At 39.5% G+C, this 24889-nt stretch overlaps 2 protein-coding genes across 5 annotated transcripts in view; one reads left to right on the forward strand and one right to left on the reverse strand.

Moving 5' to 3' along the window:
• The first annotated feature begins 210 nt into the window (after positions 1–210).
• NOC3L (NOC3 like DNA replication regulator) lies at positions 211–19034 on the forward strand. The gene is made up of 21 exons (XM_074874933.1): positions 211–291; positions 1788–1995; positions 2383–2509; positions 4782–4939; positions 5052–5108; positions 6153–6283; positions 6943–7104; positions 7892–7985; positions 8194–8369; positions 8587–8715; positions 9178–9309; positions 9694–9774; positions 10356–10456; positions 10925–10997; positions 11670–11733; positions 11821–11892; positions 12847–13028; positions 13245–13373; positions 14716–14813; positions 16653–16737; positions 18510–19034. The coding sequence occupies exons 1-21, from the start codon at positions 283–285 to the stop codon at positions 18639–18641; spliced, it is 2400 nt and encodes a 799-aa protein (XP_074731034.1). The 5' UTR covers positions 211–282; the 3' UTR covers positions 18642–19034.
• A 3820-nt stretch (positions 19035–22854) lies between these two features.
• PLCE1 (phospholipase C epsilon 1) overlaps positions 22855–24889 on the reverse strand; it is a 161513-nt gene continuing 159478 nt past the window's right edge. For all 4 annotated transcript variants that reach the window (XM_074874931.1, XM_074874930.1, XM_074874929.1 and 1 more), the window contains one exon: positions 22855–24057. The gene's annotated coding sequence lies outside the window, so the exon portion shown is untranslated. The remainder of the gene's footprint in view (positions 24058–24889) is intronic.

The raw sequence follows: 24889 nt of genomic DNA on the forward strand, positions 1-24889 counted from the left end.
GGGGTGAGGTCGGAGGCAGATACTCTGCTCCCGGAGGGCGTGTGTTGATGCGGGGCAGAGGTGGAACACTAAAACACAAGACTGATTGATTTACGGAGCGGGAGCAGCTCCCCGCCGGGCTGGCGCCCCTTTGTCCCTCAGCCGGAGCCAGCTAGGCCGCCGCCGCCAGGGGCCGCTGTGTCGGCGGCCGCGCGGGGCGGGGCAGGACAAGGCTCCGCCCCCGCCCGCCACTTCCGCTGCGCGGCGCCGGCGGAGGCACAGCACGCGCCCAGGGTCGCCGCCATGAAGCCGGTAGGACGCTGCGGGCGAGGGGGGCTGCGGGTCTGGGCGGGACGGGGAGCGGTGCCCGGGGCTCCCGCTGCCCCGTGTGCTGCCGCGGGGCGCGCCGGCAGCCTGGCGGCCCGGCCCGGACGGCGATGCGAGGGGCGGCCCCTGGGCCTCCGCCGCGGGCTCCCCGGGAAGGGGCTGCTCTCCTGCGCTGGCTCCTCTCGCCTCGGGCCGAGCCGGTTTGCCCGGTGCTGCCGCGGCCGCGGGGCCGCAGGAAACGACCAAACTCGGAGCGTCGGGGGGCGGGTGGTGGAATGCGGTGTGCCCGGAGCGGGCAGCAGCCCGCCCCTTCAGCGGCGGGTTCCCGGCAAAACGCAGGTTCGTCTCTCACCCCACGAAGGGGATTTTGCCAAAACTAAGGCGTGGAAGGAGCAGCGAAGCACAGTCGCTCGTCACACTGAGGAGCGTGGCCTCGGAGCTTTCCTAGAGAGCGGGGATCTGCGGCGCGCCCGGCTGCCCGGGGCCCGGGCCGGGAGGAGGAGCAGAGCCCGAGCTGACTTCCAGGCAGGGCCATGGCTGGCAGTAGCTCTTCTAGCTCAGTGTCGGCTGTATGGCACAGGGACAAGCGTCAGTGCTGCTTCTGTCTCTTCAGCGCTTTCCCAAAATCAAAACTAAAAAGGGAGGCTGAAGGTCAGCTGACAAAAATTCCAGATTCGAGGAGCCCCACGCTGGTCCAGCCACTTGTCCCCTTACTAAAGGGACACGTCTTCCCCTACCACGGCTCTAATATGATGGCCGGTTTTCTCTCCGCTTTCCTTGCTTTCCCATGCCCCTCAGTAGGTAAATTGTGCTGCATCTATTTCAGTCCTGAACACTCTCTGGAGTGTTTTGCGGTGTTGGCACAGGGTGCCTGTATTGATCTGCACCTCTGGGCTTTCCCTGAGCCCTGTTTCTCGTGACCACTGTGGCTCCCTGAGCTTTGGCACCTGTAACACGTACGGAGCTTCTGCATCACACTGCTCTGAGCATTGCAGCGGGCAACCTTGTCTTGTCCATGCAGCTACTGGTAGTGGTGGGTTTGGGCAGGAGAGAGCCAAAGCTCAGCATGAGGCAGGAGGACATTTGCCTGAGGCTGTGGCCTTGTACCTGTACCTTAAGGTACCTTTTAGGTTACTGTGTGTTGGGGAAGAACAGCATCCTGAAGAGAGAAGACAGGAGCACACAGGGCTAAGAACTGTGCCCTAACAATCTGTTGAGTGTTCATGTGTCGTAAGTGTGATGGTCATCGGGTTTAATAAAAAAGTCAAAGAATGTTTCTGTGAGACATTCTTTGCAGGTCTCTCTTCTCAAAAATGTAATGCAGTTGGATAAATTTGGAGCTAACTGATGATACAGTTTGGAAGAAACACCTTGTTCAGCCCTTGTAGAAATACGAACTTAATGGGATCTGAAACAGTGAAATGAGTTTTACAAAGGCTATGAACAGGCCAGTTACTTGTAGTTTTCTGTTTGTTTCCTAGAGAAAAAACACAAAACGAGTTCCAAGCTTTCGCAAGTTACTGAGAACTAGTAAAATAAAACTTGACAACAAATTAAAGAATAAACAGTACAAGCAGCAGAGTGCTGCTAAGAAGTATCGAAAAGAACAAAAGAAGCTAAGGGAGGCTGTCAGAGATGCTATCTCTAGAAGACCTTTTCCGTTGGAAGAATGCAAGAAAAGACAAGTTGGTAAGTTTGCTCACTTATTTTTGTAAGCGAAAAGGCATGAGGGTTACTGAATATCCTGCTCATATTGTAAAATTATGTATCAAGAAAACAACATTTCGTTTTCTGTGTACGAATATTTGCTGTTCTTGTTTAAAGGAAAGAAAGGGAGAGTTATGAAAAATATGTGGCAACAATATCTGACAGTTGGAGATGGTCAAAATGTGTTTGCTGTGATCATTTTTGGATGTCACAATAAAGGAACAGTTTTCTGGGATAACACAAAACACATTCATGAAGGTTGATGAGTTCCAGGTTGAAGAAATGTGTAAAAAGTGTAGGCAGGGTTAGTTTTTTAAGTTTGGATATACATACAGTATCTTAATCTGTACACATCATCCTTTAAAACAGCTGAAAAACGGGAGGAAGAAGAGGAAGAAGATGCTCTTCCACTGGATATGATGGATGAAGATGACTTAAAATTAATGGAGGATTTGGCTCAAAAAGCATCCTTTTTAACCAGAGATCTTTCTTCTGAGTGAGTGTTGTTGTGATGTCTACTTTTTGTACTAATTGAGCTTTGTGTGATTAATATGTAATTAATATGTAATGTAATACATGTATCAGGAGGTCACTTTCAGTCTGGTGTTTCTTCACAGATTCCATTTAGTGTTTCCTTAGTCTGTCAGTACATTTGCTACTAATGTATTGATGTTTATCAGTACATTCACCTGCTCTGCCTGACCTTCAGGATACTGTTTCTGCACAGTGTTCCTTCCCATGAGGTCCCTGGCTGTGAGCTGAGTAGCGTTCTTTAAACTTAAAGAAATGCTTTAATCTGTATACAGAGTCTTTTTTTCTATATGGAGTATTCAGGACATTCCCTGGACTTTGGGCCACTATACTTTCCACATTGCATGGCACGTTGCTGCAAAAAAATAAAAGTTCTGGAAGCCATGTCTGTAAACACATGCAGCATCAAAACATTAATACAAAAAATACGCTACCTGGTTTCTGGAGCAAGGTATTAGGTAGAGTTCACAATGAAATACATAGAAGGGTGGTGCTCCTAGTTGTAGAATTGTAAGTCTTTACAAATACACTTCTATGGAGTAGTGTGGTTACATGATAGTTTGAAAATCTTGCCATTTTAAAGTTGCAGTTGTGCTGTACCCTGCTGTATGGTCTCTTGTAGCCACATTGCAGGTTCTTGAATTAAAAGAATTCTACTTCAAACCTTACCCTCCCCCCAAACTGAGTGTCACATAACTTTAAAGTCTTGCAAAACTCAAAATTTATTGTGTGTTTTTATTTAGTGACATTTTGCAAGATGCAGTTCTATGTGTCTTGCATTCATTATGACAAGGCATTTTTAGAATGGTGGAAAAACACAGTGGAAGTAGTTGCTCTTTTACCTGTTTTACTGTTACTAGCTTTCATAGTGTTCTGTTAAACTGGAAAATTTGTCTTTTTAGTCTGCTTTACTCCAATCAACTATAATAATCATTAAGAACTTGTCAAATATTACCTCACTGATAAATTATGTGTTAATATTAGCACAGACTAAGTACTTATGTTCTTATTTACTTCTGTGCAGGTTAGGAACATACCCTAGCACTCTGGCCTAGGTGAGAGCAGGCCGTGCTGAGATCTTAATAGGTTCTGGTTTGTGTCTTCATATTTTACTTATTCTTTTCCAAAATCTTTAATATTTTAGGGCTGAAATCATGTTTACAGAGGATGTTTGCCTTTACAAGTTTCATCTGATTTGTTCACTGTTGCTTTACTTTGAAGGGGGTCCCTAAGTCCCTTACTGCTACGTGCATGGGAGTAGTGCCATCTCAAAACCCATCAGCTAGGACTAGGGTTTCCAGATGTCTGGTATGACCCAGAATTTCCCTTGTTTTCACAGCAGCTGTATTTTATTCATGCTCAACAGATCAGTCACAGACATGTAGAATTCCTGTACTTGTTGAGTAGGATTTGGGTACATGGGAAAGGTTTGACCTGCACAGGGACAGCAAGGTTGAGGCTGGTGCACTGTCCTTAAAATGTATGCGTAGGGTAGCTGTGTCATGTGTGCAGGGAATCTGAGTACATGCTGGGATGTAAAAATACTTCTCATACAAGTGATTTTTACTTTCTGAAGTCTAGCAGTCTCTGAGCCCAGAGCTTTCAAAGTCCTTCAGATGTCCATAGTTGAAACTCTGTCCCTTACAAGAACAAAAGCAGTGTTCCTGTTATAAGACAGACCATGTGGCTTCAACAATGTGATTCTTCATCCGTGGCTTTTAGTTTTTTAATAAGATAAACAGATAGCACACTTCATAGTGTGCCTGTACTATAAGCAGTTACACCATTTAATTATTTTTTTTGTAAATTCAAAATCAATGCAAGCATTTTGCATGTGTGTGTTTACACTCAATAATAATAATACAATAATATAATAATATACTATATGATAATATAATAATTATAATAATTATATAATAATATAATTTACGTTTCAAAATTCACTAAGTCAGCTGACCTGCCAGATTAACTAAAACATTTTGTCTTTGCTCTTTTCACATTTTGTTTCCTATAAAAAGGAGATGGGAAGCACTGTATTGTCCTGAATTCAAAGATCCTATACAGATACACATTAGCATTGTTTGATTGAGTGGTGACTGGTGCTGTCAGTGGTGAACACATTCAAACATTCCACTTAGCATTCTAAGTGCAGACACTTAATCCAGCTAGTACACTGTCATACAGGGTTCTCATCTAATTAGATGGCTAAGTCATTTAGTTTGCCTTGTATTTTTCAGTGAACCTGTTCATGTCAAAAAACGAAAACATGAAAGTGTGATTGACAAATATGAGAAGGTGCCAAGGCGCATGCAGACTGAACCAGAAAAAGAGCTCATCCATCTGCTTCCCATTAAAGACAAGGGTGGCATTATTCCCCAAACCATGGAGAAGCCAGGTAAGACACAGATTCTGGAATCGGTATGGTAGCCAAATTGTATATAATTTATTTTTTTAAAAATTCCACAGTGTTTATTACATGCTTGACACTAGACACTCTGTTTCTGCAGTTCTCAATGTTGCACAGAATGAAGAAGAGGATACAGAAGAAATGGAGGAAGCAGAGGGTAATAAAACATCATGTTTGCCTTTTGTTGGTTCTTCTGTTTTGTTTGGTTTGTTTTTTTCTGCAAATCACTGACATATCTGAAGAGTACTTTGCTGTTCCCTAAGGAAGTTTGTAATTTAAGTGTATTTTGTTTAGGGTGGTTTTGAATATGTTCATTACCATGTTGCCCCCAAAGCATAACAGTGATTCAGAGCTTACTTTCTTACCTGCTAGGATCCCAGGACCTGAGGAACAGCTGGCTTCAGAATCTCTTTCTTTAAAATTATTTTGATTTTCACCTGGAACTGATGTTTGCATGAAGTTCCTTGTATCATTTCTGTTATCTTTGCTAGTGAGAAGGGAAATCCTTATCTTAAAGAATATATGCTGAGTTTCTAGTTTGATTACTCTGAGATAATTTTGAAATGAAGTTCAGGACACAGGCTTGTGTAGGCCTTTGAGAGTCTGGCTTTGTCTTTGAATTTTTTTACTTAAAACATCAGAATACTGAGAAATTTGGATTTCGATTTGCAGTTTGCTATCCAATGAAGAGTCATATTCAAATAACAGTTGCAGTTGTAGGTGCCACTTCTGTGTCATCATTCTCTAAATATAATCTGAAGTTAGGGAAAGACATACTTGTAGCAAAATAGTACTCAGAAAACACAAAAGAATTCTATTTTTAAAATAAGAAGTGAATGGTGTATAATTTGCTGCAAATTGCAGAGTACTGCAGTTTCTTGGCACGGTTGGGGTCATATGTTGAGTTTCTGTGTTCCCACTGTACTTAGGGAGTACCATTTGCAGATTCAAAAACATTTGGTCCATTTGTTTTTGCAAGCATAAGATTTTGGAGTGGAGGAAAATTTAATCTCTGGTTTAATGTAAGTTCAAGCAAGGTCATTCTTAGAGCTTCTTTTACTGTGGAACTGCAGTTGCTCTTGTGTGGGGTTACTGTGGTACCCCATCTGAAATGCAATATCTAGAACTGTAGTTGCAATATGGTATTTGTCAAGCGGCTTCCCTAGTGACCCTCTTTTCTAACTCTCACACCTTGTGCTAGACTTTAATGAAGAACCCTTGCCTGTTCTCACTCCTGAGGAAATGGCTGCTCAAAGGAGACAAAAGCTGCAGGAAAGGAAGATGCACATAGCTGCCTTAGCATCTGCCATTCTCTCTGAGCCAGACAACAATGTAGGTAGCATTTACCTAACATACATGTATGTGTGCCTGTGTTGTGCAGTAACTCAATAAAAAAAGGTCTGAAGTGATCAAACAGTAGCAAAAGCAGAAAAATACATGGGTAGAACAAGGAGAAGGGTCAGTGTAGTATCACTTTTCAGGGGGTTGCAAACAGTGGAACTGCTGCCATAGGTTGGTACAAAGGATTTGAATCAGGTGAATATCCAGGTGACAGTGTTTGCTCTGTTTGGGAGTAATTTGTCCCTCTGAATACTTGTGGTTTTAGGAATAATACTGTCTGTGGTGTTTCCTGTCCAGACTACGTTGTTCCTTAAGCATGACCCTTATTTAAGCTCTGATTTCAGGGTCATATCTGATAATTCTCAATGTTTCAGGATATGCTAGTAATTTTCTATGATTCTGTGCAAGCTTGTAATAGAAGAATAGTTTGAACATTCCCAAGATAAAAATTTTGTTGGAATATCTAGCATTTCTTGGCTCTTTATGCAGTGCTAAGTAGTGTCTCAGTAACTGCTGAGTTAATGGCTTTCTCTTTCTAGTGTTTAAAAACACGGCACATTTCTCATGGCAACCTTTTGCTGAAATGTACATTGTACTTGTACATTGGTTTGTGGGTGATCTTCAGCTGACTTCATCTGCTTCTTAATCAGATTAAAAAGTTGAAGGAGCTGCGTGCTATGCTGATGGAACAGGATCCTAATGTGGCTGTGATTGTTCGGAAGCTGGTCATGGTTTCTTTGATGGAGATATTCAAAGATATTGCACCTTCTTATAAAATTCGGCCTCTGACTGAAGCAGAAAAGGCTACCAAGGTGAAATACTACATTTCTTTATAGAGTATTGTGAGTAGTTCAGATTTTTTAATGTTATGCCAAATACTAATACTGATTTGTTTAATATGAATTTATAGTTTTGAGCAAAGGGTGACAAATACACAAGTACTAGTGGAAATTCTGAAACTGTGACACTTTCAGGGGCAGAGGTCTTTGTTTTGAACCTTTAATTCTTATGTACTTCCTTCAAATAAGTAGGTGACATGCTGGTGGTAATGGAGGGAAAAAATAGTGTATGTAAGTAGCATACCAAACCTGGGATGAAAGTAATATACCAAACCTGGGTGACTTTCATCATAAACCTTGGAATAAGACGGTGTTTTGTGTCACACTGAAGGGAACTAGAAAGAAAGCAAATTACGCAACATTGTCATCTAACTGGCATAGCTTTCTTTGAAAGGTGTTCAACAATTTGCAGAGCAAATGCAGAGTAGCTTTGTTTTCTGGAGCTTGTTTCTAACTGATTCTTTAGAACGTTTCTTGAATATAGGTAGTGCAGTTTAGAGTCATGGCTTTAAAATAACATCTAGTTGAAAATTTGACTTCAGTCTCTATAAATTAAATAAGCCTAGTTGGAAGAGGCCTTCTGAACACAAGAACATCTATGGAAATATGTAGAAATATTTTATTTTTAATACATTTCTAAGAATGTCTGTCTAGAAGAAAAAACTACTTGGATATGTGATATTTGTTTTAAAACTCTATTTTTTCATCATTGACTAGGATTTAGGTCTCCAAATAAAATTTCATTTGTATTATTTTACAGGTTAAAAAAGAAACTCAGAAACTGAGAGAATTTGAAGAAGGCCTTGTGAGCCAGTATAAATTTTACTTGGAAAATCTGGAACAAACAATTAAAGGTACAATAAACACTTCCCATTTTTTGTACTAAATGCAAAATGTTTGCGTCATCACAGTTTACCTCCTCTGATTGAATGCTACCTGCTGTCTTTGAAATAGTACTCGCATGAAGTAAGCAGGAGAATGCCTGCAATAACTAAAAATTTAAATATTTAGAAGCTCCCCTGCATTCTGAACAGTAATCACTAAAAATAATATTTTGTGCAGATTGGAAACAAAGGAAGTTGAAGAAAAGCAATGTCATCTCATTAAAAGCATATAAAGGTCTAGCAGAGATAGCAGTGAAGTGTCTGTGCGAGCTGCTTGTGGCCTTACCCCACTTTAACTTCCACAATAACATTATTGTTCTCATTGTTCCACTCATGAATGATGCATCAAAAATGGTAAGTGATTTTCTGATTAGCGGAAGAGTTCTTGTTCTGCATGAAAAAGAATCTATTTCTGAGCTTTATTCCACAGTATCTAGATCTTGTGGCCATATATTTTCACTATTTTACAGGCTGTGTACACTTTTTCATTAGTAAATACAATCAGTTTTACCAGTTAGCTGTTGTCGTGGACTTGGCTTTACAGAAGAATTTGTTTGAATTCACTTTTCAGATTTCTGAACTGTGCTTTGAGGCAGTTAAGAAGCTCTTTAAACAAGACAAGTTGGGCTATGCTTCACTTGGTGTAGTTAAGGTCATTTCTGGCCTTGTGAGGGGTAGAAATTACGATGTCAGACCTGAGGTAAGAGTCTTTCTGTTGTACTATACAATTCTCTTCTGGCAATGATTTAAAAAATATCTAAAAATTAAAGTTAGTGCAGCTGCTGGCTACAGACAAGCAGAATTTCCTTACTCTGTCAGAACACAGGCATCTTAGGAGTGGGCTGAGCCAGAAGGTTAGAAAGAGAGATATGGGGCAAGGGAAGGAAACTGGGAGGAGGAGAGCAGATCCTGACAGAGACGTGGGTTACGTCAGGCAGGAAGACTTGAGAGAGGCAAATGGAGGAATGGGTAGAAAGGGAGAGTGCTGCAGAAGGAACTGGGAGCAGAGATGAGAGACACAAGTATGAAGGAACAGGAGGACAGTAAACAGAAGAACCTTTAACCAGTAAAGCGCACTTGCTGGAATGGAATTCAGGATTTCTTACCTTCCGTTCTTCTGTTGTGAATCACTTTTCACTGTATTTATTTTATCTTACAATAGGTGTTAAAAGTATTTCTTCACTTAAGAATTAAGGAAGTAGAATTACAAAAAGATTCCGAAGACATTGCACCAAAGAAAAAGTTCATGACTTACAAAGAGAAAAGAAAAAATCTTTCAAGAATGCAAAGAAAGGTATGACATGTGCTTTCTCATGCACTACTTCATTGGCTTTATGTAGCAATTTGTTCTAGTAATGATTACACTCTCCTGTTGCCATTGTTAACTCTCAGCATCAGTGATTAGTGTTTGCATTGTACTTGAACATTTATGAGGTTCTACAGGGAATTTAGTTATCTTCCTAATTTTTTTCCTCTTTCTGGTGTTGATAATGCCTTTGATTGGTTGTTTCTAATAGGAAGGAATATATCTAAGCTGGTTACCTTGTAGTATCACAGGGTGACTTAAGCAACTCACCAAGCATGGAAGATTTCTTCTCTGGGTATCTTTGCAACCTGCATATCCAGGCTGGTTGGAAACATTTAATCTGTTGTCTTAAAATCAACTGTATGTTTTCAGTGGAAGAAAGCGGAAGAGAAACTGGAACGAGAACTTTTGGAAGCAGAAGCATCAGAAAGTAAGGAAAAAAAATTGAAACTGGTAAGTAATTTAGAGATTATTTTCCTGTTCTTGCAAAGTAGCAGCTCCTAACCCTTTTGTAACCAAGTGTCTCCCCTCCATCCCAACCTGTCAGCATTCCACATGTCTAGATAATGTTGGCAGCTTACAAACATTTTGCTTGTGCCAGAGGTCTAGGTTTTAGTAAATTAATCCCTCTCAGTTTACTTAGGAAGGCCAGTTTAGGCATTCCTATTTCCTTTTGTTCTCCACACAAAAAGGTATTTCAGTCCATTGACATACTTCCTCCAGGTGCCCTCTTCCATGTGACACTATGTAATGGCTGTTACCAGCCTCCCAAAGTGGCCTTTAGGCAAAGGAGGAGTGTGGCTAGCATGGACTGAGGGGAAGGGAGGCTGTTTAGCTGGGAGAGTGAAGAGACAGAGTAGGGAGCAGAATTTGAGCTTTTCAGCATAAGAAGAGCAGAGGTGGCAGTGCCAGGACTGGTTTGGAAGGCCTGAGTGCAGGCTTGGACAGAAAGAAGCATTTTCAGTTGAGTTCAAGTGAAGTAGAAATGTCTGTTTTCCATGCTTAAGTATTTTATTTTGTTTTCTTTCCTTCAGCACACAGAGACCTTGAATATTGTATTTGTAACTTACTTCAGAATCCTGAAGAAAGCTCAGAAGTCTCCACTTTTGCCATCTGTCCTAGAAGGTCTTGCAAAGTAAGAACTGAATCCACCTTCTTTCGTGTGTGTTAGAACAGACATAAAGCACTAAAGGGATTTTTGGCTTTGAAAGGGATTTATAAGCAGTGAGAAAAGATGGTCCCTGACAAATTTGTTGAAATTCTTTTATTTCTCTGCAGAAGTTTTCACCTACTTCTAAAAACACTTCAGTGTGATGTGAAATTTCCCGTGATAGAATTGATGTGATGCAAACCCAGCAGGGTGTGATGTGATTACATCGTTTTGTCTGATTACTTCCTGAAGAACATGAGCATGTCTCTGGTGCTATAGGGAAGCCCTGATTAGCAGTTGGGGGCTGAATCATCCATCTATGTGAAGATAATAAATGTTCAGCATTTAATTTAGCTCTCATTTTAAGGTGCAGATTTTGGCAGTTCAAAATAGTTTGAACTGAGTTTGCAGATAATGTCTATAACGTAAAGATAAAAATCTCTTTGATTCAAGGTTTGCTCATCTCATAAATGTGGAATTTTTTGATGACCTGTTGATTGTCCTTCATTCTCTTATTGCATCTGGGGTAAGTTGAGCTTATTTTTTTTTCTTCCTTTTTCTTTTCTGGTTTGAGTTGGAAGGGACCTTAAAGACCATCTAGTTCCAACCCCCCTGCCATGGGCAGGGACACCTTCCACTAGACCAGGTTGCTCAAAGCTCCGTCCAACCTGGCCTTGAACACTGCCAGGGAGGGGTCAGCCACAACCTCTCTGGGTAATCTGTTCCAGTGTCACCACACTACAGTAAAGAATTTCTTCCTTATATCTAACCTAAACCTACCCTCTTTCAGTTTAAAGCCATTACCCCTCATCCTATCCCTACACCCCTGATAAAGAGTCCCTCCCCATCTTTCCCGTAGTCCCCCTTTAAGTACTGGAAGGCTGCTATAAGGTCTTCCCGAAGCCTTCTCTTCTCCAGGCTGAACAACCCCAACTCTCTCAGCCTGTCCTCATAAGGGAGGTGCTCCAGCCCCTGATCATCCTCGTGGCCTCCTCTGGACTCGCTTCAACAGGTCCATGTCCTTACGTTGGGGGCCCCAGAGCTGAACACAGTACTCCAGGTGGGGTCTCATGAGAGCAGAGTAGAGGGGGAAAATCCCCTCCCTCAACCTGCTGGCCACGCTTGTCTTGATGCAGCCCAGGATATGGTTTCTTAAAATTATGTTCTTTTGGGTACTTAATCAGTTTTGTATTCTTAGGGTTTAAGCTATCGTGAGAGTCTTCATTGTGTTCTCAGTGCTTTTCATATACTCTCTGGTCAAGGTAAGAGATCTTTAAAAACAAACTTTTGCTTAATATTGTCTAATAAATTAATGGGGTAAATGTATTTATTTTGGATTATGTTAATAGGTGATGTTCTTAACATTGATCCGATGAAATTCTACACGCATCTTTACAAGACACTGTTCAGCCTACATGCAGGTAACTCCAGATTCTTATTTTCAGTGTTTACTTAGATCATCTTCATTCTGCTTGTTTGGTACAAATTACATTTGGTTTAAGATATCTGAGTTCTGAAAAGATTACAGTGTTTTAATCTATGTTTTTCTTAAGTTGCACATTGCATTATTGCACTACAGATACTAGAACTATTATTACAATACATGGTAACAGGTTCTAGTCATGTCATTTCATTAAGGAATGCCAAGTATGTGATCTTGGATAAGCATTTATCCCATCCCTTATGTTTTTTTACTTACTTATAATTGTTTCCTTCAGTGGCAATTTAAAAATTCTCTATTTTTTCTCTAGTTCTTTCTCTAATAGAGAATAATCTCTAGTTTTTCTAATACAATTGTAAAAACAATTTCAATTTAAATTCTGTTTTCTAAAATCTTCTGGTATATATTTCTGATTTTTATAATTCTGACATTCTAATTTTCTAATCTAAATTTTCTAATTCTGAGGAGCTGAATAGTTTATGAAAAAAGATATTTATAAAGTTTGAAATTAACATAATTTTAGTTAAGTTCATAGATGTGTATTCACTAAGGAGGAAAGATTGAGGAAAAAACATTCTACAAATCTGGATGGGTAAAAGACTAAATCTTTGCACCATTTATTTATAAAACATGATAGATATAATGAATGCACTTAGGGTTAAAACACTAACTGCTTCTAATGTTAGGCATTTTGATGGAACAAATATTTTCTTAGAAAGGAGCACAGAAATAATGATACACTGTTTCTGTTCAAAGCTGGACTTTTTTTACCAAAAAAGGATGGATGCTTATGCCTGTATTGCATTAGTGCTGTGTTTGAACCTCTTAGTTTTCATGCTGTTTCTCGGGTTCCAGTGTACAGTTAATAGCAGAGTATTTAGCTGTATGTTCCTTGAATGGTTATTTACTCTTTATATGAAATTCTGCTTTTGAGGTGGTACCAATGATGATACAGGGATTGTGCTCCAGTGCATGGATGTCATGTTTGCCAAGCGGAGAAAGCAAGTTTCCCAGCAGAGAGCTCTTGCTTTCCTAAAGCGACTTTCCACGCTTGCTCTTCATGTACTTCCAAACTCCAGTGTTGGCATCTTGGCAACAAACAGGGTATTAATGCAAGTAAGTTTTACTTGTTTAGCTTACTGGTTAAAGGTTATTGAATTTTTTGACAAATTGACAAATTTTGAAGCATCTTAAGCAAGAATGATGAAAACAGAATATCCTTAAATGCAGCTGAGACTGAGTAACGTGGAATGAATCCTGAACTTATAACTTAACCATGTTATAATTGGATGTGTAATATAACTAACTCAGTCCTTTTTTTTTGTGTTGTAGACATTCCCAAAGATGGACCTCTTACTAGACAATGAATCTCAAGGCAGTGGAGTGTATCTCCCAGAACTAGAAGAACCAGAGCATTGCAATGCTCAGAACACAGCTCTGTGGGAGCTGCATTTACTGCAGGTTAGTGAGTTAGTGAGTAGCTGAGTGATTTGAGAAGTAAAAGTCAGCAGTAAACAGCTACTGAATGTTTATGTGCTTTACACAATTAGAGAACAGAGGTCTTGTCAGTCACATCTGGCCCACATGAGCCTATTCCATACAAAGAGGAATTGCAGTACAGTGGTATGGAATCATAGAATCGTTGAGGTTGGAAAAGACCTTTAAGATTATCGAGTCCGACTGTTAACCTAGCACTGCCAAGTCCACCACTAAACCACGTCCCTAAGTGCCACATCTACAGGTCTTTTAAATACCTCGAGGAATCGTGACTCAACCACTTCCCTGGGCAGCCTGTTCCAATGATTGACAACCCCTTGGTGAAGAATTTTTTTCCTAATATCCAATCTAAACCTCCCCTGGTGCAACTTGAGGCTGTTTCTTCTTGTCCTATCGCTTGTTATGTGGGAGAGTCTGACACCCACCTTGCTACAACCTCCTTTCAGGTAGTTGTAGAGAGCGATAAGGTCTCCCCTGAGCCTCCTTTTCTGCAGGCTAAACAACCCCAGTTCCCTCAGCTGCTCATAGGGCTTGTGCTCTAGACCCTTCACCAGCTTCGTTGTCCTTCTTTGGACACGCTCCAGCACCTCAGTGTCTTTCTTGTAGTGAGGGGCCCAAAACTGAACAGTATTCAAGGTGCAGCCTCACCAGTGCCGAGTACAGGGAGCCTTCCTTCCCTGTCCCTGCTGGCCATACTGTTTCTGATACAAGCCAGGATGCTACTGGCCTTCTTGGCCACCTGGGCACACTGCTGGCTCATATTCAGCCAGCTGTCAACTAACACCCCCCTAGTCCTTTTCTGCTGGGTAGCTTTCCAGGGAAAAAACATGCTCAGGGAAGGAATGAGCTCAAAAGGGGGTGTTCCACATCTATGATAGTACTACACTGGATCTTACTGCAGGTTGCGTAATAAGACTCCTTTGGAGGCTTTTTCAATCTGTTAAGTTCCCTTGCAGTCCAGCCCTTCTCCAGGGAGCAAGTGACACCTTGATCTGTCATTTTAGCCAGGGTTTAGAGTTTGGGGCTTCAGGAGAGCTTCCTCTGCTCTTTCTCCTGCCTTCTGGTAGTAGGAGTTAGATTACCTATGGAGAGTTATGCTCACAGCATGACATAGTAGTGAATAAATGTATGACTGGGTGTTCTCATTCACTTAACCCCAGAAACTGACTGATTCTGAGGTGCTCAGTTTATCTAAAACAAAAGCAGAACCTTCCATCTTTTGAAATGGAAATAAATGTGAGAATCCATAGATAAATACATTATCCCTTATCCCTCAGTTAACTGCCTTCTTTCTTCTTTCTTTCAGAGACATTATCATCCAACGGTGCAGAAATTTGCAGCTCACCTTATTGTTGGAGCTCCAACTGAAGGCTCAGGAGCTCTTTCACTTGATTTGAGCCAAAGGTGAGTTATCATAGAGTTCTGTTTCTAAAAATGGTGCCCTGAAGAAAGAAGCTGTTGCTCATACTTTTTTTAAAGGAATCTCTAAAAATATTTATCCATAAAATTCAAAGATTCTGTTCTTCAAACTCATTTTGTTCTTTTGCCGGTACAGAATGTTGGCTACCTTTCTCTTCTTTTTTTTTTTTTCTTTTGAGTCTTGTTGCCAGGCTGTGACAAGGGTAAAAAATCTCAAAATGCAGTGTGTTTTCCTCCCATGGGAGCAAAATACCTACATTTCCTCAGTAGCAGCCCTGATCTGAATAAGGATCAGGATCACTGAACTGTGGCTGTCAAGCGCAAACTGGAAACCAAGTTACAGCATAAGATCCATAATATGTTGAAACATAAGAACAGCCATCCTGGTTCAGACTAAGGATCTAATTCAGCATCCTGTCTTTGGATGCCTCAGGAAGAGTAAACACAGGGCAAGCATGTAAGACACATGCTCTGAGCGGTGTCCTAGCCTCTGACAGGTTTCAGACTGGTCGACTGCCTGAACCTGATACCATTTATGTTTAGTTCTCGTTGTGCAATTCTTTTCAAAACTGTTCAGTGTCCCTTGAACCAAAGCACACATTTTGCAAATACAGCATTGTTTGGTAAGGGTTCCATGAGTCCACGGCTCATTACATTAAGACCTACCTTTATTTGTTTTGAACCTGGTGCCAGCATGCATCATTTAACAGCCCCTGGTTCTTGCTCTGGGAGGGGAATGAACAGCCTGCTCTCATACACTCTCTGTGCCTCACATGACTTGGTAGACCTCTATCGTGTTGTCCCTCTGCCTACCATCGCTTCTGGCTGAAGGGATCTGGCCCAGACAGGAGCTGTTACATACTTTTCATCATCTTTGTTGCCTGGTTCTGAACTTTTACCAATTCAAGAATTTCAAGATGAGGAAATTGGAGACTCGGATGCAATATTTGAGATGTGGGAGATCTGTGGATTTATACATTGATGTAACTATTTTCTGTTCTGTTCTCTCTTTAACTCCAAACAGCATTAAGGTCACAATCCCATGAAAGTATCTGTCATAACAAAATTTTTTTCCTTAAGTGATAGTGGTCAGCTCAGAGCTTAACTGTTTTTATGTGAAGCTGCGATTGCTTTTCTCTATGTTTTTTTTTTCACACTAAATGTAATTTGTGATTTTATTGACCATCTCATACAGTCTATCTGCAGTTCTTCACAGGCAGCTCATTCCTACTAACTTGGTACTCTCCAGCTCATCTTTGAGTGTGTTGAAAAGCACAGGTCCTGCACAGACCTTGTAGAAATCCATAGTTTCTTTGTGCCATTGCGAAAACTGATCACAGACTCCTGTCCTCTGTTTCCTGTGTTTTAACCAGTTCTTTTCCCATGTGATAGTCTTCCCTGTTCTCCCATGGCTGCTTAGTTTTCATAAAACCCTTTGGTAAGGAACTGTTGGAAAGTCTAGCAGATTCTACCAGCTAGATGACCTCTATCACATTTTTTTTAACTTTTTCAAATATGTAGAGAGCAAGCAGTGACTGCTTGGAGCTCTGGCAAGCCAACAGAACAGTCTTCTTGTCTCCCATTTCTTCTTCTGTCCCCCAACTGAGTATTTAGATGCATTTTACTTGTTTTTAGTTTTATCATTTCCCAGTTGTTGGCTTCTGATCTTTTCCAGGTGTAGCTCATTACTCTGAGTCGTTCTCTTAAAGCATGGTGGAGGGTGTGAATGGCATGTGTGGGGGGAGAAGCTGCTTTTGGTTTGGTGATACATTATTTGAAAATGCTTCTAATGCCATTTTTCTTTCACTGTGGTTTTTGCTACAGGCCTGCTACAGAACTTTTTGAGGCATACAGTATGAGAGGAATGACCTTTAATCCTCCTGTTGCGTCAGTAACACCCAGAAGAAAGGTACCATCTCGGCTCTCTGTGTCTATTTCCAACCATGATACACCAATATAACCTGTATCTGCTGGCTCACTGTGCAGTGCCCAGGGATTAGCACACTTACTTTGGCTTTCTGGTTTCTGTAGTTTCTGTGTCAAGTATTTTTTTTTTAACTGGCATAAGATAGCACTGACTATAGAGAAGGAAGAAAAGCTGTATGAATAGTGCCAGCTCCCACAGCATCAGTTAATGTAGCAAAATGAATGTGGAAGCTATTATTTTACTTACCTTTTGCACTTCGCAGTGGCTCAGTGCAGATTTCTTGTCCCTTTTCTGTAATGATGAACTAATGTTCGTTCAAAAAGCAGTAATAAAAAGCCAGCTGTCTTTCCTCAGTGTGGGTAGTTGGCAGGACAGCTGGATTTTCAGAGCTTTTGATTCAGTACATAGAAGGATACTGATCTGCATTAGTGTCACTTTATAGCTTTAAAGTGTAAATTTGAAGGGAACGAAGAGCTAAGGTATAAAGAGCAGAAATGGGTGAACACTTTTTACATCCTCAGCTCTGGATCTGTTCCAGATGCCAACCTCCCCTGAATGTCCAGTGAATGGTGTGTCCTTTAAAAAGTGACACTTTTCTTTCTTCCTAAAATGAAAACATTATAACCTATTAACCTTGTTAGTGCCTCCAATTTTAACTCAGTAGTGTCAGTTAAAGCCTTGAGAGCGCTTTTTTTTTTCCCCCATTTTAGAGAAGCAACTTCAGAAAATGTATTTGTACTTACTTATTCTGTTCTTTTACAATGACTTTTTGATGTGTCTGTCCTGCTAGGGTGCTACATTAGCCGCTCTGACAGATCAAGACTGGAAAGAGCAGACAGGAGAGAGATTGGTGTAGTGTTTGAATAAGGAAATGCACAAGCTCTTTATGGTAGCAGAAACAAAGGAAGAGGAAGATAAGAGAGAGAACAAACTGTCCGTAGGCGGTTATAATGGACATAACTGGGAAGATGACCTTGGGATCTTGCCTAGTTTCTGGCTGTTTGGCTCATTTAACAAGTTTTGGCAGTATCATCTGTTTTACTCTATCTGTCCTGCATATTTTCCTCTGTGTGCCATGCTGCCATTGTCTGTCAGCACCCCACACCCCCACCCCCACCCCCCCCCCGTTGACAGAAGCTCTGGAGTTTTCTTTCCCTGTGCACCACTAAAGGAGGATCTCAGTTGTTCTTGAGTGCACAAAGTACTCAACTGTGTGAGGGTGAGGACATTAACAGGGAGGTGTAAATCATGTGCATGACCTTCCTCATCTGAGCACCAGGAAAGAGTGGAGGGCTCCAGACTTGGCTGCAGGCAGGAGGGATCTCGAGGCAGGGTCAGGGCATTCCTTTCTGACTCACAGCCTCTACTGTTAGCGGTACTGCTTTCACTGGCCTTTGGATCGGAGATGCTTGATTTGCTGTTGTAAGGTGTGTTGAACAGGAGGCAGTGTGTAAGTGCCTTCAGAGCTGGAAGCTGTGGCTGTGTGTGTAGTAGGTGTTCTTCTAAAGCCCAGTTTACAACAAAACAAAAAATCCTTGCCAAAACCATGAGCTGATGAAGGACCATGTGACATCGCTTTGTTGCTAGCCAAGTGAAGTTTACTGGCAGGCCATGTAACGTGGGCTGCCGGTTCCATAGGTCTGGTCTAGATGACTGGGGGCGTGGGAGAGAACCGGAACTGCTAATTTAAGCTATGCATGGAAAACGCATACTGGCCTTGTTTAGTAATGCAACTAATATTTTGTAATTTTCAGGACACATTCTCACAAATGGATTCATTTATAGATGAAGAGCTAAACAAACAGCTTCAACAACACATCAGCGAGACCATTGTTCACAAACCCTTGGATTTTGCTAAACACCTGAAGGAATCATCGTTGTTGTAAATGAATCTATCAATCATGTTCAGTTGGCTTCTTAATTATGGAGAAAGATTGGCTGAAAGAAACTTCCACTCATCATTAAAAGAATTCAAGTAGGCTTTTGTTTGAATACAGAAACACAAAAAACGTAACAGCAGTTTTCCACACATTGTTACAAGGCCTCTCCACTTACCAACAGGGCCCGCGTTCTCAGGGCATGGGAACCACAATGGACAGTCACATCAGTAATTTAAAAAGATACAAGCCCAGGTCATTTTAAAATTGTTTTCAACCATGCATTATAGTATTTTTGTTTATATATTTTCTAATTTTTATAACAATATAGACATATGTGTTTCTGAGAAATCACTGGGTTCTGTTGATGAATTAATAAATATTTTGGAACTTTTAACATAATATTGACTTCTTTGATGTTTAAGATACTAGAGATTCAGAATATGTATTTCATTTTTTCTGTTTTTCCAACCATTCATCTCATCTTGAAATGATTTTGCACTTGGTGGGGCTTCTCCCCTCCGATGAATCTTGGTATTGGCAAACTGAAATTACTGAATTCCAGTTCTGAACTATCATCATGATTGAATGCTCTACTACAGTGTCTTCAATAAACCCTTGCTGTCAAAAATACTGGACAAATTCAAGGTAAGAATTAAATCTTTTTATCTTGGAATTTATTTTCTCACCATTCCCCAAATATTATTTATTGCCTCGTTGTTCTAGAATCCATTTTCAACTGCATGTTGGCTTTGCAAACAGTAAGTAAAATATATGAAATAACTTTAAAAGTGAGTGTTGGCTTTATATGAATTCCATTCTACAGGTGAGTGTAGTAGACTGTCCCTGGCTGGTGGCTAATACATTTAGTATATTTTTGTATTTTTTGTGTTTTGGAAACTTACAATAATCAGAAAATATTTTTTTCTAGGATATTTAGTCCTTTATCCTGATTTATGGTGGTTAGATATTTTTAAAAGTAATGTATTTATTTTAATACATGTTTTTAGTATTAATCAGACTAGTTCACCAAATTTCAAGTAGTTAAACATTCACAAACATTTTTGGAACAGGCATCTATCTATTAATGGATTAGAAAATTTTACTATGTAGATTATAAAACTGCCTACATAATACTGATGGTAATACATGTGTTTCTGTCTGTTTAGGCTGCCATTCCCATAGCTTCTGAGTAGCTCCTTTTAGTGGTTAAGTGTTTGCAAATGTGGATGTGATTTAAATTCTGAAAAATTCCATGAGGGCCATTTACTAGTACTTTGTTAGTTCAGGAAGGGAAAAGCAAAGAATCAACGTCTTAAATCATTTATTTTTTTACAACATATACAAATACAAGTTTATTCTTCAAGTCAGCAGAGAGAAAATAGTCCAGGTGGAAAAGTCACGTTTAAAATTGTTCATTTTACATAGTTTCCAAACAATATAAAGACTGGCACATAGTGATGTTGCATTTTCAGAATATGTTGACGTGCTTTAAGAGGCAGAGGAAGGTAACTGTACAGCTAAGTCATTCTGAAATACCCTATACATGTATTGGAGTGGAATCTATTTACTGCTATTTATTTTTGTGTTTAATTTGCTAACTCTGCCAAATGTCTACCACTATTGAAGTTACAAAATATTTATCACAGAGAGGAAAAAACGCTGCCATTGTTACATTTAGTGGGGTACCCTAAAAGTAAACTGAGTTTTATAGTGAAATAGTAACAGCCAGTGATTAAAAACCAAATGTCAGTTGAAACATTCAGAGAGCTAGAGCAGGATAGTTGAGTTTCAGAAGCTGCAGACTCAACCTTTCACAGAAATGTAAAGCTACCAGCAAGTTCTTCTTTTTTAAAGACAAACTATGAATGTAAGAGAATATGTTCTTGAAATATTTAGAGATTTTCATGTTAAAGTCTTTAATTCGTGAAAGCACGTGATTCTAGAGGCAGACAGCTTTCTAAAGATGGCTATTGAGATAACTTCATCTAGTAATATTTGTAGCAATAAAAATAATGTGACTGGGTTTTAAAAATTACAACTGACACAGTATTTTTTATTCTTCTAACTGCTAAACTTGGGATCAGTAAGATAGAACAGGAAGCCCTCCAGGAGGTAGGAAGTACCTCCTGGCATGCCCCAGTTCCTGCGAACTGACTAGTCCTGCAGCAGGGCCAGGATCTGTGGCTGCCCAGCTTTTGTCCCAGACAATCACACCACTGCAAGCAGAACATGCTATGCAAGGAAAATGTAAGAAATTGGTAGAAAAGTAACTGGTTTTAAAGTAGTATAGAATAAAATACTTCTGTATTTTTGCCAATAGGCAACAGTGTGTGAGATTTCCACCTGTAAACTGTTCAGCTTGAGGCCTGCTACCACTCAGAGACTGCGTGTTTCTCAAAGGTGTTGATTATTTACATTCCTTTCGTTCAAACTTTATCCTGGAAGCTGCTTCCTGTAAATAGTTTGTAATGTAAAAATAAATGTATTTTCCTAACTGATGTCCAAGCCCAGCCAGAAAGGGACAAAGTTATTTTGTCAGTCTTGTCATAGGAATGTGTGGACAGGTATTCCTGCAGAAATAAAATCTGTGGCTAAGCAGAATAAACTTTCCTATTAGAATAATACTCAGCACATGAAATATGTTTAACTGGGCTTTCACAAAAGTTAAAAAAAACAAAACTGTTTAATGCTTCAAATGGTGTTGTATTTTCATGATTAGAATACTTGGAACAACCACAAAGGGAAGGATATTGTACTCCTTTCCAGCTTCACCCCAAATGTACCACATTTCATCAACAAAAGTTTACTTGGTTTACCGATACCTAAATTTGAAATTAAGTGATTGATACATGTACATTAATGACATGTCATTAGCCTTACACAATTCCAGATGTCTACATGCCTATAAAGTTGGGGGTTTTTAATAGAAAGTTAAGTATTTTGCTGTTCTCTTTCACTGTAATAAACAGCAGCAAAAGCAACTTTAGACTTTGAGGAAGATACAAATATTAATAAACTATTCCCACAGCTAGAAAATGATTGCCACTGGACTTCAGGCTACTGTTAGACCTGCATTACACAATGTCACATGGCTACTGTTGTCCCTTGATTTCCCAAGGGTTTGGTTTGTTTTTTTTTTAAATCTATGTGACGGAAAACCATTAGTGGATGACAGCATGTGTAAGAACTGTCTGTGTTGAATCTAATGAATTTGCAAGTGTGTCTTCCAGACTACTATGATACTGCAGGTGATGTTAAGAATTTATTTTCATTGCTGCTGAATATAACAAAAAAAAAAAAAGCCAAACAGGTAAGGGCTAACTCTGTAGGAAAGTGAGTATTGTTTCTAAAGTGCTATAAAAACACCAAAAGAAAAAATTCTTAGTGATGAGAAACTGCTACTGTGTTAAAATAACAGAGAGAATGAAATTAAGGAAAAAAAAGTTGCATTAGTTGCATTGTGCAGTAGATTGATGTAAGTATTTCCCAGTAATTCCAAAGTATTCCAAAGCAAACTATGCATATAAAGCTATGGGTAAGTTGTCACTTCTAACATTTTACTCAGTATCAGTCTGGCATTACGTGTGTGCCATGGGGTGGGGTAGGGAGAGAGCATACCTCATGGTTACAGGGGCTGGCTGTATAGTTAGGATTTGTAACACGTGTGAAGTGGGTGAGCTAGGAGGTGGTTGAGGTTTTAATTGGATCATGTTGCTGAATTGCCCAGTGCTGTTTTGCTACATCAGTACTGAGGATAAGCAGTGGGAAGCGCATGGCTTCTGGGAGGATATGCCACAGGGAAATGACCTTTTTGTGCGTCTGTGGTTATTTTTCCTGAAAGCTGGAAATTACCTCTAGAGGGCACTTTTTTGCTTTGGTAATAGCTACTTTATAGACATTTTCTGTAGTGTATAGTGAAAGACTTCATAGCTTCTAGTGACAGAATGCCGGTTCTGTCTGCTTGTTTATATGCCAGTTACTGACTTTGCTTTCTTTTATTTAATTTTCTAATTACTGGGGGCGGGGATGTATGTTGGTTGTCACAGGACTACTGCCTGTAACTTCTTTACACTACCAAAAGTAAACCTCAGTTTAGTTACACTGCAGTTTTATCCTTTGCCTGATGCAGCTTCTCTTATAGGAGCAGCAGCATTTTGTGCTTGAGTGCATGAATCACTCTCTGTATTCATGCATTTCCCGATTTAGTCACACCAGGTAACTGAAATGCTTTATTTAGGGATTGTTCTAGGGAGACAAAACATGTGCAGAGCAATTTATTCACCACAGATACACTTCTTGTGGGAAATCAAAGGGATGACGGATTTCAGCAGTTGTTTCATTTGTGCGCCTGAATGTTGGTATGGATTGTTTTAACTAACAAAGCACATTAGTAACTCCCATGGAGAAATAAGAGACAACCACAACTAACTTAAATATCAAAAGATGAATTCAGCAAACGTAAAACTTCACAACAGTGTTTCTATGTAAACAAAAATGTCAAGAGTTATAGTGTAAGAGTTCTTTATACTCTCTGGGTTTAACAGACAAGTAAAAAGACATTTCCTGACTGTATGGAAAAATGTATTTTGAATTCAAAATTTCAAAATATTAATTACATTTATCAATGCATTGTTTTGAGTTTGGTCAGTTTTGGGTATTAAACATTTTGTGCTGAAAAGAAACAACCAGAAAAGTTCAAAACATTTTTTCCTCTAAATCCAGAGAGAGGTAAAAATTCTGCATTTTCTAAAAAGTAGTATATGATAAATATATTATACAATGGCATGTACTTAGAAACATGATAATAAATATTCTTTAAACACAAGCCTGGAAAACTAGAATTTATAAGAAGAAAATGTTGTTCCTTGTCAAAGTATCACTACCAGTTAGGTGTTTTTAGCTATTGTACATTATTTCATTAAAGTAGATAAAACATAAATAATTTGAGCATTTTGTGTATATTCACCAAAGTTAAACAGATATGCAAAGGAAGTTACAGTATATTTAAATCTCTTTACAATCACTTAACACAGTGTTTAACAGAAATCTTCAGGTAAAAGTGCATTATTTTAATATAATACACATAAAAGAAAACTCTGGTTCTCTGCCTTCAGTTTCTCTAAAGGCAACTGGCTAAAATTATCTTTTGTTTAAAAAGGGGAGGGCAACAACACATGTTTGTTTACAACATAGAGTCCAAGAAAACTTCTTCATCCGCCTACCGAGAATCTGCAGATGTGAAGATACGGGAAGAGAAGACTCTTCCGAGAGCTGACAGGCATCTTTCCAATCTACAACATCCCATTTAGGATTCCCAGATTCTGGATGTTAATCCGGCAATAATAATCCTGGATTAAGCATCTGCAGCACAGGGCACACAAATACTGACCAGTTCAGTCCGCAGCAGGTTCCTTCAAAGGCACTACAAAAAGATTCAGTGATGTAAATTCCAGTTTTCAAAAAAAAAAGAAAGAAAAATTGAGAAGAGGAGGGAATGTGACTGGAATCATTCCATAATTTACTTCACTTTTCTTGAATTCAGATTATTTTGATTTAGGATTTTTTATAGTAGCCTAGAAATAAGGTATTAAATTTGTCCCTTCATAATTGAAATATCTTGCAAATGAAAATGTTATTTGAATTCTGTTAATTTAATGATTTAGCAGTAGTATAACTGCATGTCAAATAATGCTTTAATAATTAGGTGTATGTGGAAAGAAAAATGTAATCTTAAATTTGCTATATGTGAGATGGGATTATCAACACTGAAAAAGATTTCTTCTTCATTTACAATGAGCTGTAACTTCCCAGATGGTACCTCAACGCTGTAGTAGCATTGTGCAAATATCTGTATAGTGTAGGTCAGTGGACAAGTTACGTGTACTATCCTCACATAAATGTGACAGTCTTGTGTATTTCATTTGTTGTTTTAGGTCAAGCAAGATGGAAGAAACTGAAGAGATACAGAAGGGATAGTAAAAATGTTTAAACATTTCTGGCAAAATTTCCACTGAGAGAAATTAACACTATAAACTTGTTTTTGCTAAAAAGGAGATCATAATCCTGATGATTTTATTATATGCATGTAATAAAAAAATAACAACACAATCTCTGCTGGATACTTCTATTTACTTTGGCCCAGAGCAAAAGACTAACAGGACATCATTAATTAAGCACAGTTAGTTGATTAAAATGCATACTATAAAATCAACCAGGATGGAACATTTTGGGTTTTGTTTTTTTAAATGGGCAGA

The sequence above is a fragment of the Strix uralensis genome, chromosome 7 (genome assembly GCF_047716275.1).
Source record: "Strix uralensis isolate ZFMK-TIS-50842 chromosome 7, bStrUra1, whole genome shotgun sequence".
NCBI classification, from domain to species: Eukaryota; Metazoa; Chordata; class Aves; order Strigiformes; family Strigidae; genus Strix; species Strix uralensis.